Raw genomic sequence first — 15,068 nt, forward strand, 5'->3', positions numbered from 1 at the left:
CTTAGTGGGACATCCTTCAGCTGTAATTCAGTCACATAATAAATATCAGGGCTATTGATTCACAATTCACTGCTTTTTAGAGGGATACTATTATTCTGTGGCAGGAAAAATAAGATTTGTAGCATTTTAAACATTAAATTGCAGAATATACTTTAGATGACTAAAACGTTTGATATAAATGCGCTTCTCTTGAGATGGGTGACTATATACATTTGATTAATATACTGCAGTGTCACTGTTCATTAATCTACTTAAAAGGTTCATTGAATAAAAACGTACAAAGGATTGCTGGGTAAGAGTGCACTTTTATTCAGTACATATGTAAGCCGGATTGAGTTCAAATAAATTTAACTCGCTGGTAAGTACACTCAGGAAGGCCAGCCTGTTTTACTGTTAAAAAAAAATCTTGATTATTTTAAATAGGATTTGTCTCCTTAGGACAAAAAAATATGTTTATGAGAGCGCTACAGATCTGAGAGGAAGGTTCCAATCAGCTATAACACTAGCTGCCAGAAAAGTCTTCACTCCCTATCAGCTCAAATTTCACGTGCTTTTTTGGTTCGACCAGGACTTCGACTTCTACTAAATTTCTATCGTAAACTTCCGGGGCTGTGTCTGTTTCCGTTTAAGGCAGTATTTCTTAGCCGCAACAATTTTAAGACGCCTGGACTTCAATTCCCAAGATTCCGGGATTGGGACTAGGGAATTTTGGGGGTAGAAGTCCACGCCCCTTAAAGTGGAGCAAGACTAAGGGGATAGAGCGTAAGCACTAGTGACGAAAGCGACTGGTCGCTTTCTTATGGCGACAGCGCGACGCTTAACCCAGTTCCGGGGGGAGGGCCGGGCGCGCCTGTTTGAGCTGCTCGAAAGAGAATTCTCTCTCGTGGAGGGTGGCACGGTGAAAGAAGGTTTTGCTGATTTTGCTGAGGAAAGAAACATATTTTGACTGGGACGGCGAGGCGGCCGGGATGTTCGTGGCGCGAAGCATCGCAGCTGATCACCGCGACCTCATCCACGATGTTTCTTTTGACTTCCATGGACGGCGCATGGCGACTTGCTCTAGTGACCAGAGTGTTAAGGTGTGGGGAAGGCTCGGGGCGAAACTATTCTTTTTTGATTAATCTATAAAGATGAATCGGTCAACAGTGCTCGTTCAGGCTAGTCGCAGTTTTCCTATAGGGTCCTTTCACCCCCACTGGGTTTGATAGAAAATGCAGTTGCTGTGAATAGGATAACGGAATTCTATGTTGGGAACCACGATTCAGGTCAGCGTTTTAATCGGTAAAGGAGAGACCACTTTGACTGGATTTGCACAGCATGCTAAACTGAACTAGGGTGGAGGTGACATTTCGGTTTGGCATATTGCATGAACCTAACAATTGCAGTTTGAATTGGAAGCCACTGTTTGTGGTTAGGTAGGTTTGAATCTTCCCAACTATGATTTACAGTATTAAGCAACCCACAGCTTAGCATAATGTATTCACCTGGTATTGCACGTTGACATTCCCTTACATTAATCATGCTCTCCCCTGTAGTTCCCACGTACATACAGTAATTGGAGTTTGAAATTGTAATGCACTTTTATTTCAAAGCCTGTTTTTGCAAATTCAGATGGAACGGTAAACCTCAAATCTTACATAAAAATCAGGTGGATAGTTTTATTCTTTCCTTAGTGTAATATGTTAACAAACTTTAATTGTATTCTTAATGTCCTTGGTTCAAAGAGATTGTTGAGGTAACAAAACAAAAGTAAGTCTCAAAATATTCCTGTGACGGAAAACCAAATTCATTTTTATAATTGGAGAGGTTTAAATAGCTACAAATTATTATGGTGTAATTAAATAGTTGTAGAATTATTATGAAGTCAAATATGGTTAGATATTGTTTTGATTTACTTCTTAGTCACAAGATTGTTTGCTTGGAAGGAAAAACTTATGAACTCGATTATGTTATTTGTATCTATTAAGAATACGTGCAGTTTCTTATTTCTCTTATATGTGACCTGGGTTTTAGTTGGAGTGCTTAAGGAGTCTCTGATAAGATTTTCTACAAGAACTGTAATGAACAATCATATGCTGTATGTCTTCATTTTAAATGAAACATGTTTGCCTTACTAGGTTTGGGACAAAGGTGAAAATGGAGAATGGCATTGTACTGCCAGTTGGAAGGTAAGAATTTGAATCTAAAACAATTTACATAGAACATTACTTGACATAAAAAACCTTAACAAAGGGAAAACAATGAGTTCTAAAATCCAGTGATGCCTACCTAAAGGTAATTTTCTTTGTTTTCAATGAGACTAGGACTACTATGTCTGACCTGTAAAAATCTGGAGGGTCACAAGAAGGAAACAAAGACATAGAAACTCTTACTCTTTGCTGTTATCTTGTACATTCACATTTTTCCAACTGCAATACTCAGATAGAACTCGAGTCTTTCTAAATGTGTTTCGGATTGCAGTTTTTTGGGATAATGTTAAACACAGAGGCAGAATTTTTGGACTTATTAATTTATTATATGGCATCTACAGAAGTCATGCAATCACTGATATACAAATTTGGTTTAAATAAAGCATCAACAAATATATACAGGGATTCCTCTACTTATAACCATAATTGAGCCCAGAATGTCTGTTGTGAGACATTTGTTAAGTGAGTTTTGCCCCATTCTACAACTTTTCTTACCATATTGTTAAGTGAATCACTGCAGTTAAGTTAGTAACATGATTGTTCAGTGAAGTTGGCTTCTCCATTGACTTCGCTTGTCAGACGGTTGTAAAGGGTGATGACATGACCCTGGGACACTGTAACTGTCATAAATGAGTCAGTTACCAAGCTTCTGAATTTTGATCATGTGACCATGGGGATGCTGCAAAGATCGTAAATGTGAAAAACGGTCATAAGTCACTTTTCAGTGCCTTTGTAACTTTGAATGGTCACTAAATGAACTGTTGTAAGTTGAGTACTACCTATATAAGATATGTGGACCATACAATATAGGAGATAAAATATTAAATTAAGATAAAACTATAATAAAATCACCATAATATGGAGCAATAGAATTGTGATGGGACAGATGTTATAATTTGATATCTAAGAAAGATATTTGACTGCCTTGAAATTTCATTAGGAGACATTCTTGAATTATATGTGTTTATAGTTTGTTCCGGTGCACCACAGTCACATTGCGGATTGTCAGCCATTCCTCACTTAAACAGCTTTGCCTTAGTTCTGGAAGGTCCTGTCCTGATTATATTCAGGTGGCTCTATATTTTGGGGGAGGGCAACTGCATTCCTAAAAGTGGTTTTATTGCATCTTAGCTATCTGTTTAGTTGTGGTTATTGAAAGCTGCCCATTTTAATTTTTGGACTAGTGGGTTCAAATAGATTTTTTTACATAATGGCTGCCATTATTAGAGCTTGCATTTTCATAATATTGTTTGCATGAGGGATAAAAATGTGTAGCCTATTCATTGACTAGGTATAGTCTAGATCAGTGGCTCTCAACTTTTTCTATACCCCACATCTCTAGAACGCTTCTGATACATTCTCGCACCCCTTACAAAAGTTCAAAATAACGGTAATGAATTACGCATATACGCTATAATTTTGAAAACCCAAGTTTTTGCATCCCCTGGAATATCGTATTGCACCCCCAATTGGGAACCCCTGGTCTAGATGCATAGTTTATTATTGCTGTCTTTTTATCTTTGTTTTCTCTTTTGCACACCACTTCGCTTAATTATTGTAATAAAGGCTGATTCTAATTCTTCCTTTTATAATTATGTGTATTTGTTAGATCATTCATTCGCTATACATTTTAATTTATCTTAATTATGCAGACACACAGTGGATCTGTGTGGCGTGTGACATGGGCACATCCGGAATTTGGACAGGTCTTGGCTTCTTGCTCTTTTGACAGAACAGCTGCTGTTTGGGAAGAAATAGTAGGAGAATCAAATGATAAACTTCGGGGACAAAGCCACTGGGTAAGTTTTGAAAAATAGTTTGGAATTTTTAGAATGTATTTATGATATCCTTGATAACGATGAAATTTAGCAAACAAAATATTCAAGTTAATAGATTTATTGAACAATGAATATATTTTATATTTATAATTTTCTTACATGTTTCTCTTTGCAAAAGATGGATGAATTCTGCTGAGTTCAGTCTCCTCTGTAGTCTTCTAAATCATCACAGGGGCTTTTGAACTCTCAAAACATTAGAAAGGGATACAGAAGGCTATAGAAGCAACTGGGAAAGTTGGCTTTATAAAACTTTCTAAAATGGAACACAAAAAAATCCTATTATGCATCACTATGATCTGTACATTCGGGCTCTGTTTCATTTATGGAAGAAGTTAGACTTGAAGCCCAAATCCTAGCAGAATTTTGTTTTTACATAGAGTTGAATTTTACTTGACAACCATTTGTTTAGCAACCATTTATAATGGTGTTTAATGAATGGAGCTTATGACCAATTCTCATAGTTATGGCTATAGCAGTGCCCCTGCATTAATATGATAAAAATTTGGTTCACATTTATGACAGCAGCGTGCAGTCTGTATCTTCCCCACCTGCCTATCTACCTGCCTCCAGAAGTTGTGAATGCTCCAACACTGGAAGTTTTTAAGAAGAGACTGGACAACCATTTATCTGAAATGGTATTGGGTTTCCTGCCTGAGCAGGGGAATCAGAATTTTATTTTTCAATAAATCTATTAATATTACTCATTTTACTCATATACTCATATTACTCATTTTCTTTTCTAGCATTCTATTTTTTTCCTCTTCTGGGAATAATATATTTCCATTAGCCATTTTGAAATATTAAGCAATCATATATTTTTCTTTGTGACTTTGGAGCTTTAAAGATTTCTAATACAAAATCCCTATTTTTCAACACTATAAAATTATATGTGTAATTATAATTATACTTTTAATCATCTATTTATAATTTTTCTCCTTCTTACAACTGCTGTATTTTTAGGTAAAGAGGACTACTTTGGTTGATAGTAGGACATCAGTTACAGATGTCAAATTTGCTCCCAAACATATGGGTCTCATGTTAGCAACATGTTCAGCAGATGGAGTTGTTAGAATATATGAAGCTCCGGATGTTATGAATCTTAGTCAGTGGTCACTTCAACATGAAATTTCATGTAAATTAAGCTGCAGTTGTATTTCTTGGAATCCTTCAAGGTAAGTTATTAATTCTTTAGAAAAAGAATCATGAAAAACATCTCTCTTAATTTGAAACTAATTAATATGCATCTTTTTCTTGCAATTGGCATATAAAATCATAGTTTTTACTATAGAGGTATTAGAACTGGAAGAAAATTTGGATTTATAATTGAAGGATCAATCAGCAGAGATGTAAATGACTTATTCTGAGGCTCTGGAAAGTTATTTTCAATCAAAAGTATTTCAGTATGTACTAGTAAGAAAAAAAACCATATTGAATTTCATTCCTGTATGTGAGTTTAAGCTATGAATTGGACGCAGGGAGAATTTTGGATTTATTATCCATGGTTGTTTTAGACTAATTCTTTTATAGTTCTAATTGTTAAAAATGTTATCTAAGAATATTTCATTTTTAATTGTAGTTCGCGTGCCCATGCTCCTATGATAGCTGTAGGAAGTGATGATGGTAGTCCTAATATACTAGCTAAAGTACAGATATATGAATACAACGAAAATACCAGGTGAGAGGAAAAAAGAGCTACTTCTATAATTAAATGTGTTGTGAAATTGCTGAAACTTTATTGAGATATGAATAAAAATGACTAAAATGGCATTTTGGGAATGAAATATATTAAATGGTTAGCATGCTTTAATTCTTGATAGGTTTTTGGTTCTACAGCAGAGTTCCCCAACCTTTCGGGATTGGTGACCTGGAGTGGGGGGAGGGGGGGGAAAGGGACCTGTTGCTCATGCAAGTGGGGCCATGAGCGCTTGCGTGAGAGGGGCCAGGTGCACATGCGCACTGACCAGCCAATCACACAGCCCAGTGGCCAATAGGCCACAGCCCAGTAGTAGGCTTCAGCCCACAGGTTGAGGACCCCTGTTCTACAGTATAGTTATAGTGGGAATCCAAATAAAACAAACTCTACAAATATAATTATATGAGTGCTCATTCATTTATTCATTCAATTTCTATAGTCACCCATCTCAGTCAATGATTCTGGGTAGCTTACAATTCAAAAAGAAAATCAAAAATACTAAAAACATTTTATAACCAGAAAAATAGAAACATCCAAAATATACATGGTAACAAAGATACTTGGCCAGTTAACAATACAGCCAAGAAATTGTGCCCTTTCATAAATAGTGGTCCTCCATCATAGTATCCAAAATTAGGCAAGATTTCTTCATTATTCTATTGATACTAGTTGGAATCAGTTAAAAAAAAATCAAATCTAGCATAAAGTCTTAAGTAGAATTAAAAATTAAGCTTACATGAAAGAATTTGGTTAATTTATTTTTCAAAAGGAAACATTGGGCAGTGTAATACTGTATATGTTATATAAGATAAACATTCTGTTTATGTGTTACTCAGGAAGTATGCAAAAGCGGAAACTCTTATGACAGTCACAGATCCCGTGCATGACATTGCATTTGCTCCAAACCTTGGAAGGTCATTCCATATATTGGCAGTAGCTACTAAAGATGTACGAATATTCACATTAAAACCCCTAAGGTAAGTTTTTCAAGCAAGTCCTTTAATATAAAACATTTGTGCATAACTTTGTTCTCAAGGATATGTTATTCTTGTTGAGAACCTAGTAATTTTGGCAATTAGCTCTTTAATAATTATTTTGTTACAGTCATAAAGGGATAATGCAGTTCTATTCAGTGTTTTATTCTGATTTTTTCAAATGATTTATTATTAATACGTTAAAATGAAACATAATGTTTAAAATAGCATGTATTGAGTAGACTAAAGTACAATTCAATTGTGTACTTTTTTTTAACAGAAAAGAACTGAGTACTTCATCTGGATTGACAAAATTTGAAGTTCAGTTAGTGGCCCAGTTTGATCATCACAATTCCCAAGTCTGGCGAGTGAGCTGGAATATAACTGGCACAGTACTTGCATCTTCAGGTGATGATGGATGTGTAAGGCTTTGGAAGGGTAAGCATCTTCCTTCTTTCCTTCCTCCCTTCCTTCCTTCCTTCCTTCCTTCCTTCCTTCCTTCCTTCCTTCCTTCCTTCCTTCCTTCCAATATTTAAACACACTACATTGATTATTTAAAAAAGATTAAGCAAGAGCATTGGATATTCCAAACGTATCTCAGCAGATCACCATTCCCTTGAGACACCAGGCCTGTTGACATAACCAGTTTTTGAGAGATTTCTGGAAGGATGGCAAGGAAAGGCCCATTCTCACTTCAGGTGGGGATGTGGGAGGATAATGTTACATAGAGCAGGTGCCATGGCAGAAATCCTGCTAGCTGTAACTCCTTAGCAGATGAAACCCACAACATATTTCTTCTGCTCTTGAAGACCATTCAGAAATTTCAACTGGTACAGAATGCAGCCACGCGGGAAGTAACTAGTGCAAGATATACAGCACATGCAATGCCACTCCTGTGTGAGCTGCACTGATTACCAGTGTGTTTCCAGGTGCAATTCAAGATGCTGGTGATTACCTATAAAGCCCTACATGGCTTGGGACCAGGGTACCTGAGGGGTCACCTTTTTTCCAGAGTTTCTACTCATCCAACTAGATCAAATAGGATGCTCATGCTGCAGATCCCATCAACCAAAGAATATCAGCTGACGGGGACTGGAAGGTGAGCTTTTTCAGCAGCAGTCTATGCTCTGTGGAACATCCTTGCTTCGGAGATTAGAATGGTCCCAATCCTGTTAGCCTTCCATAAAGCTTTAAAAACATGGCTATACTCCTGAACTTGGGGTGCTACCTGATCCAAGGGCTCCGCCTCCTGGCTATATTAACAGGCCAGATGTCTTGCTTTGTATATACTTGAATTAGATGTTTTAATGTTTTTATTGTGTTAATGATTTTTAGTGTTTTTATTTTAAAATGTTTTTAAGATTTTAATATATGTTTTTGAATTGTGACCCATCCTGAATCATTTGCTAAGATGGGTGACTATAGAAATCAAACCACCCAACCAGCCAACCAATCACTTCTAGCTAATGACTGCAAAAGAAATAATGGAATTGGATAGTATAGTAAGGCAACCTGAGGCATTTATTGATGAGTTGTGGTCCATCCAAAGATAAATCTGAAAGGCGATGACCATGGAGAAATTATCAAAAAAACATTAAGATAATATGTGCAAAAGCATTCTTTGAGCCCAGGATGAAGGGATTCAGATTGACCTCCGCCCAACTTTCTGGGATGTAAGGGAGGGAAGGAAATGCAATCAGATTTGAAAGATTCTGTTGGTATACCCTATCTCAATAATAGAAGGCTGTGTCTTTAGGAGCAGGAACAGTGAATTTACTGACTTCTAAAAAAAAATGCCAGCAGGCCAATTGTGCAGACCTGGTCTAGATGATTGCCAGTTCATTCTGAGACCAGTGATGGCAAAAACATCTCTTTTCCAACCGCAGTGATCCTTGCTCAATCTCTCCAACTTCTACTTATTAGTTTTGCTCTACAAGCATTTTCTTACATTTCATTTTAATTTTAAGAGTCATCTAACTCAGTAAATTGATATTCATTAATTGTTGGCTTAGATTTTTCTCATGGCAAATTCTTTTATTTCTACTCTTTTGGATATTATAATCTGTATATTCTATATAGTAGTATTCCTGAACTGCGGCAACTTTAAAATTTCAACTCCCAACATTTCTCAGACAGCCTGTATATTAACTGTAACTACATAAGTAGAACTTTTTGGTAAAAATTTAAATGGGATTTGTGTGTTTCCATTCAGCTAATTATATGGATAATTGGAAGTGCACTGGGATACTGAAAGGCAATGGAAGTCCAGTCAATGCTAGTTCCGCCCAGCAGGGAGTTTTTAATGCTCCTGTTGGCACAGCAACTTCAATTCTCCAGAATTCAGCCAATGGAGCATCCGTTGGCAGGTAGGTTTCTTTTTATGAGAACTTTACATTGTTAGTTCTTAATTCTCTAAATATCTCCTTTGATCTCACTGAAAACTTGACCATGTCTATCACTTTTATACTTATTCTTGTTTAATTACAAAAATCACTTCAGTTGTTCAATTATGCTTGTTCTATTAGTGCTGCACCAGACCAGTTCTAATATACATAATGGACAAAATATGAACAAATGCTTTCATTTATCATTCATCCTCTATTTCAAATGCTGATATGCAGTAATATAGAATAGGTAGGGATAGGAAGCACTATCCACTCTATTTTTTTTCCTGTTTACTATAATCTCATTTTCCTATAATTACCTTGCTATCTTTCAACCAAATTCCATACTAAACATACTGAAGGGAGAGAAAATAAAATTTGCCAGCCTTTTAATACCTAGATTCAAATCTATGGTCTGGCTGCATTCTGGGCCATGAAGTTTGACACGAAATGTCAGAGCTGGAAAAGATACAGGAAGTGCCCCAAAAATGATCAAGCAATTAGAAAAACAACTGTACAAGTGAAAGGAATTCTAGGATTCTTTAGCTTGAAAAAAAGGCAACTTAAAGGGACATGATTAGGGTGGGTAAAATTATATAAGATGTAAAAGATATGGGCTGGGAGATGTTTCTCTTCCTCCTAAGGCAGGGGTTCTCAAGCTTGGCAACTTTAAGACTTGTGGACTTCAACTCCCAGAATTCCTCAGCCAGCTTTGCTGGCTGAGGAATTCTGGGAGTTGAAGTCCACAAGTCTTAAAGTTGCCAAGCTTGAGAACCCCTGTCCTAAGGCGTTATTCAATGACACTGACTGGATAACTGAAAGGAGATTTAGTACAGATGAAAGAATTAATTCTTCAAACAACATAGACTTAAATGTGGAATTCATTAGATGATGTAATAGCCAATAGCTACAAGTGTCTCTTCACTTGTAGGAGAACAACACTGGAGGAGGGATATGTCCCAATCTCTTGCTTATAAGCATTGCAGAGGCATGGTTGGCCACTGTGAGAAAAAAAAATATGAGGTGGACTTTGGCTTGATCCTTTGACTTCATAGTTTCCATATTCCTGCATCATGAAATGTTTGGGAATAGTATTTTTCTTCAGTTCTGTTCTTTACCTGAGAATCAATTTGTTTAAAAATTTTCAATACACAAGTTGTCATTGGCTTATTAAATTTTTAGGACTGCCATTGGAATGGGATATAGCTGTAATAGCTACATTGATAGTTACAATCACGTATGGTAGAGTGCCATTTTTATACAAAATACAGGAGGAAATATTTTATAAAAATCAAGGTATTGTTAAATATAGTATATATCTTTTGATGAAGTCAAGCGACTGGGCAGATTTCTATGGCATTCAAAAAATACAGCTGCACTTTTTTAGATTAATACATCCTTATTTCATAATGTTTTTTTGTCCTAATATGTACACTTTTCCTTATATTTGCTTTCTCAGTTGGATTTTGGAAAAAGGCAGGTGACAAACACAAGAGATATAAGACAATTGGTATATGGTAACATTTCTATATTTTAGCTATAGGTTTCCTTGCGGTATATCATGTTACAATGATGGAGGTTGATCAAACATGAGGAAAGAGAAAAATTAAAGTACCTAACTGCTGCTTATGAGCCTGAAGAAGTTCTGGGGCTGCAGTTATTCAGACTAGCTAGTGAATATATTTTGTATATGTATCCGTAAGAAAAATAAGAAAAACATTTTCACCTTTTGTCCCTGTCTTATTAAACTTTTAACTAGTTACCAGTCTTAACTATCAGTTTAAATCAAGCAGGATACTTGTTTATATTTCCCCCTGAAGATCATGCAAAGCTCTCATTTCAAATCATGATTTAGGTTCAGGAATAAGAACAATTATGAGAAAAAATATCGGAAAATAATCTTGCTTTTTGTTAGCCATTTGAAAGTAGAACAAAACCAGCTACATGTAATTTATTTCCTAAAGATTTTATGAGAACTAGAATGTAAATTCTAGCTTTTAGAAACAAGTTGATGGGTGCTTTACTGGTAGGGCACAGTGTTTTGGTACTTTGTTAATCAATTCAAGTAACACTACTAACGTGTTAGAAGATCAAAGTAATTATTTTATATTTAACATAAAAGTGATAAGTTTGAAAAGTGATTGGAGAATTAATCAACCTACCAACTACTGCTTTACAGTATTCTTATTGTGCTTATAACCATGTGTGTCTAAAATTGTTATGCATTTTCCTTTCCCCATTTGTATTATGTCCTTTTTAACAGAAAGCACAGCTGATACCAAGCTAACTGGAGTAACTTTGCTGTTTTACTGCTTGTTGCATGCACACAGGAATGGAAAGTGATATTTTCCCCCTCCCCATCGGCATCTGACCTCTTCCAAAGACACCAGCAATCTGTCTACTACTAAATGCAAATCAAAACATTCTTTTAAAAAATGTTACATGTGTACTTTACTAGCCAGCACAGTATGATCTTGTTGGAATCTGTAACAAAAAAGTAACAGGATTCTCTTATGGATTCCATTCCTTCCCCTCAAAAAGACATGTTGCGAGAGAAAGACGGAATTCACTAATGTAAAGAGGATTGTTGTCCTTGCATTCTAAGCTTGTTAGGAGATAAATCCTTAATGTAAAACAATTGGAGTAACTGTTTTTCATTAAAATTGTTTTGAATATTTTAACTTTGTTTGGCTTTATGAAGTGTTCACATAAACTCTTAACAATTAGTTTGCTAATGGATTGTAATAAACAATTAGTCATAAACAATGTGGGCACTTTGTAATTTGGCAACTGTGGAGTTGATATCAGATTATTTTGGTATTATTTCTGAACTATATCAAATGAAAATCATAAAACTTATTAGTAACTAGTAACTATTAGTAACATATTTTTGTTGTCTTGATAAGAATGATCTGAACGTACCTGATAATTGCATGTTATAGTGGCATGAATCATGCAATAATTAGTAGGATTTCATCTTGGTTTTGTGATGGAAATCTAGTCCAAATGAATGTTTGTTCTATGGTATTAATTTGGTATGGGAATTATCATCTTGTGACCCCAACCAGTTCCTGCATTACCAAGTATTTACACCCTGCTCTGTGCAGTGCAGTTGTTGTCTTGAAATAAACCAAAGTGGTATCCTAGTGCAAACATTCAATTAATAGCTTGTTTTATATAGTGGCATGTCAGTGTGGCTTTAAATATGTCTTGTCTCAAAATTTACTAACTTTTCTGTTCTGTAAATTTATGTACATTTCCAAAGATTATAAAGATTACAAAGTTTTCTTCAATTACGGGTAAGTCATAAGAAGAGATATGGAATGATCTTTTAAGCCATTAATTCAGAAATCTTTGGTTATCTGGTGTTTTTTTCCAGAGGGATGTATATAAGCACACAGACTGTTATTGCATTGGAAAAAGAATAACTCTGTATATTGTGAAAATCTTAGCATTGTAAAATTATGTTTTTATCTTTATCTTTAAATTTGATGTATTCATCTGAGTAGAGTTGATCTAAATGGGATGCAAATGAGTAGACCAATCTGGATAAATAATTTGTGTCTGTTTTTCTGTAATTGCATTAAAACAGCATAATTTGTAGCGATAAATGAGAAGGCACGCGATAGTTCAGAATCAGTTAAATTACATGTAGTATATTCATTTTACAATGAATGTAAGGCACACTTTCTATTGTCTCCTATGATAATTTTCTTTCAGAATAGTTTCTAGACTTTAAAAACTTGAGCTGAGAACTTGATTTTGTTTCTTTCATTTTGTCCCAGCATGTGCCTCTCCTCTCTGATTCTTATATTTACCATTATTCTTTCTGTTTTTCCCTTCTGTGTGGTGTTCCTGTCTGAATTGTTTTCAGGTATTTTTTCCCCCCTCTGGATTCCCCATGGGCTGGATCAAGATGGTCCAGTTATGCCCAGCTCTTACCACCACCACCACCACCTCCTCCTCCTCTTCCTCCTCTGATAGAGCACTCTTGTGATGCTGACACTGCCAATATCCGGTATCCTCAGCCTCGCAGACGATATATCTCTCGACCTCTTAAGCTCTTACGTGAACATGAAGGGGTGTAATGCATATTTAAAACTGTATTAAAGCCTAACTCACATGCTTTAAAAAAAAATCTATTTCTTTTGGCTATTCATTTAGGTTTTTTTACATTTTTTTCCAACCATAATTCAGAATGGGTTTTTAAAGGCATGATCTGTAATGCAAACTACAATATTTCAAATTTACTATGTTTAGTTCTGCAGATAATAAGAACTAGTACTCTACTATTAACTCTCAACAATCTAATGCAGCATTCAGGATAAATTATGTGAAACAGTATTTTATCATTTAAAAATATTCAGTTTGTTATAATCTGTTAGTGATTCACTTTGTCTTGTTTGGGAATAATTTCTTAAAATTAAATGCAGATTGGAAAAAAACTGCCCCATAGTACAGAAGTAAATTAAAAACTTTTTACATTTTTAGCATAAGAATCTTTCAGGTCATCAGATTTCTTAGCTTTTTTCCATCTTTTGCAATTTTTTGAGACTTCAAAAATAAAGTACACATCCCTACAACAAAATGGAATATTTGTTATTTGTGTAAATGTTCTCATTGTTTAATGATATCCACTACAGTTATATGAAAATAAAACATTGAGAAAATATATAATGTTTTGTCTTCATTTACTTTAAAGTATAAGGAAAAATTTGAGAAATGGTGTTTTACCTTATTAAAGATTTTGTTTTTATTTATCTTTATTTATTTGCTGTCTTATCTTAATGGCCAATGATATGTTTGAAAAAGAAATTGCCAGGTGATAGAAAACGAGTGGGGTGACACTTGAGAGTAACAGGATTGCTATATTAGACAGGAAAAATCTAGACAATTTGTAAATACCAAAGAGGTATAAAATCCTTTCTTTGCTGTGATCCAGTAATTGTCCAGATATTTGCATTCTTGGGAGAAACATATGTAGCACCTCTACATTTCAAATGAAGTAGTGTTTTTAAATCCAACTAGCTTTATATCTAGTAAAGTTAGTAAACCATAATGGGACTTGTTTTGCTTTGTGAATATAGTGTGAATCCTGCATCCAAAAAGCAACTTTTTTTCCCCTTTAAAAACATTTTGCTTTTCTTCCAAAAAGTTTCTTCAGTTCTACTTTTTCAGAAGTTTTTTCTTGGATGAGAAGTGAAATGTTTACAAAGGGAAAAAAAACCCAAGAAAAAGGACCTTTGGGATAACCATGACCTGAATGACTGAGAATCTCCATAGACATCCTGCCAGTGTGTATACATGGGAAGAAAAATCGAAAGAATAATATTCCCAGAAGCTGATGAAGAGATTAGCTTCAAAACATATGTGTGCCACACTGTTTTCTTTATAGGGTAAACTGAAAGGGGTTCTCAACAGCTGAGGAACTGGAGGTCTCAGTAAATTGCTGAAAACTTATTGCTAGCTGTTACCGAAGCCAATGCTGTGCATGTTAATAGCCCCTTCTCTCCCCCTCTCCAGTAATGTATAATGTATTTGAAGCCTTTTCGGTCTTGCCCTAGTGCAGGGGTCTTCAAACTTGGACCTTTTATGACTTGAGGACTTCAACTCCCAGAATTCCTCAGCCAGACACGCTGGCTGAGGAATTCTGGGAGTTGAAGTCCACAAGTCAAAAGGGCCAAGTTTGAAGACCCCTGCCCTAGTGTGTTGCTATATCAAAATCAATTAGCAAATCTATTAACAGCACTTCTGTAGCATGGTAAATCGCATTAAGGCCGATTCCATGCAATCTTCTGGGAGGACCTAATTAGGTGTCAAACTGCCGGCCCGCGGGCCGGTTGCATCATACAGAGGCCGCGCCCACCCAGCTCCGGCAATGCAAAAAAAGTCGCGAAACGTCACATGACACGGCGAGTTTGACAAATGTGCTTTTGCAATTTTAGATAAACAGTACCAACTTATCCCAAACTGGTGCCTTTCAAATGTAG

At 35.6% G+C, this 15,068-nt stretch overlaps 1 protein-coding gene across 3 annotated transcripts; it reads left to right on the forward strand.

Annotated features, from left to right (window-relative positions):
- The first annotated feature begins 681 nt into the window (after positions 1-681).
- On the forward strand, positions 682-13,756 carry SEH1L (SEH1 like nucleoporin). Of its 3 annotated transcripts, none has more exons than XM_039339273.1 (9): positions 682-1,079; positions 2,118-2,168; positions 3,842-3,988; positions 4,988-5,199; positions 5,604-5,702; positions 6,557-6,697; positions 6,975-7,132; positions 8,907-9,060; positions 12,953-13,756. In XM_039339273.1, the coding sequence occupies exons 1-9, from the start codon at positions 969-971 to the stop codon at positions 13,164-13,166; spliced, it is 1,287 nt and encodes a 428-aa protein (XP_039195207.1). In that variant the 5' UTR covers positions 682-968; the 3' UTR covers positions 13,167-13,756. The 3 variants fall into 3 exon arrangements, with proteins under 3 accessions (XP_039195207.1, XP_039195209.1, XP_039195208.1); XM_039339275.1 differs by having other exon boundaries at positions 684-1,079; positions 11,409-13,096; XM_039339274.1 differs by having other exon boundaries at positions 692-1,079; positions 11,342-13,096.
- The last annotated feature ends 1,312 nt before the right edge of the window (positions 13,757-15,068 follow it).

The sequence above is a fragment of the Crotalus tigris genome, unplaced genomic scaffold, assembly GCF_016545835.1.
Source record: "Crotalus tigris isolate CLP2741 ecotype Arizona unplaced genomic scaffold, ASM1654583v1 scf7180000017731.4096049, whole genome shotgun sequence".
Classification (NCBI taxonomy): Eukaryota; Metazoa; Chordata; class Lepidosauria; order Squamata; family Viperidae; genus Crotalus; species Crotalus tigris.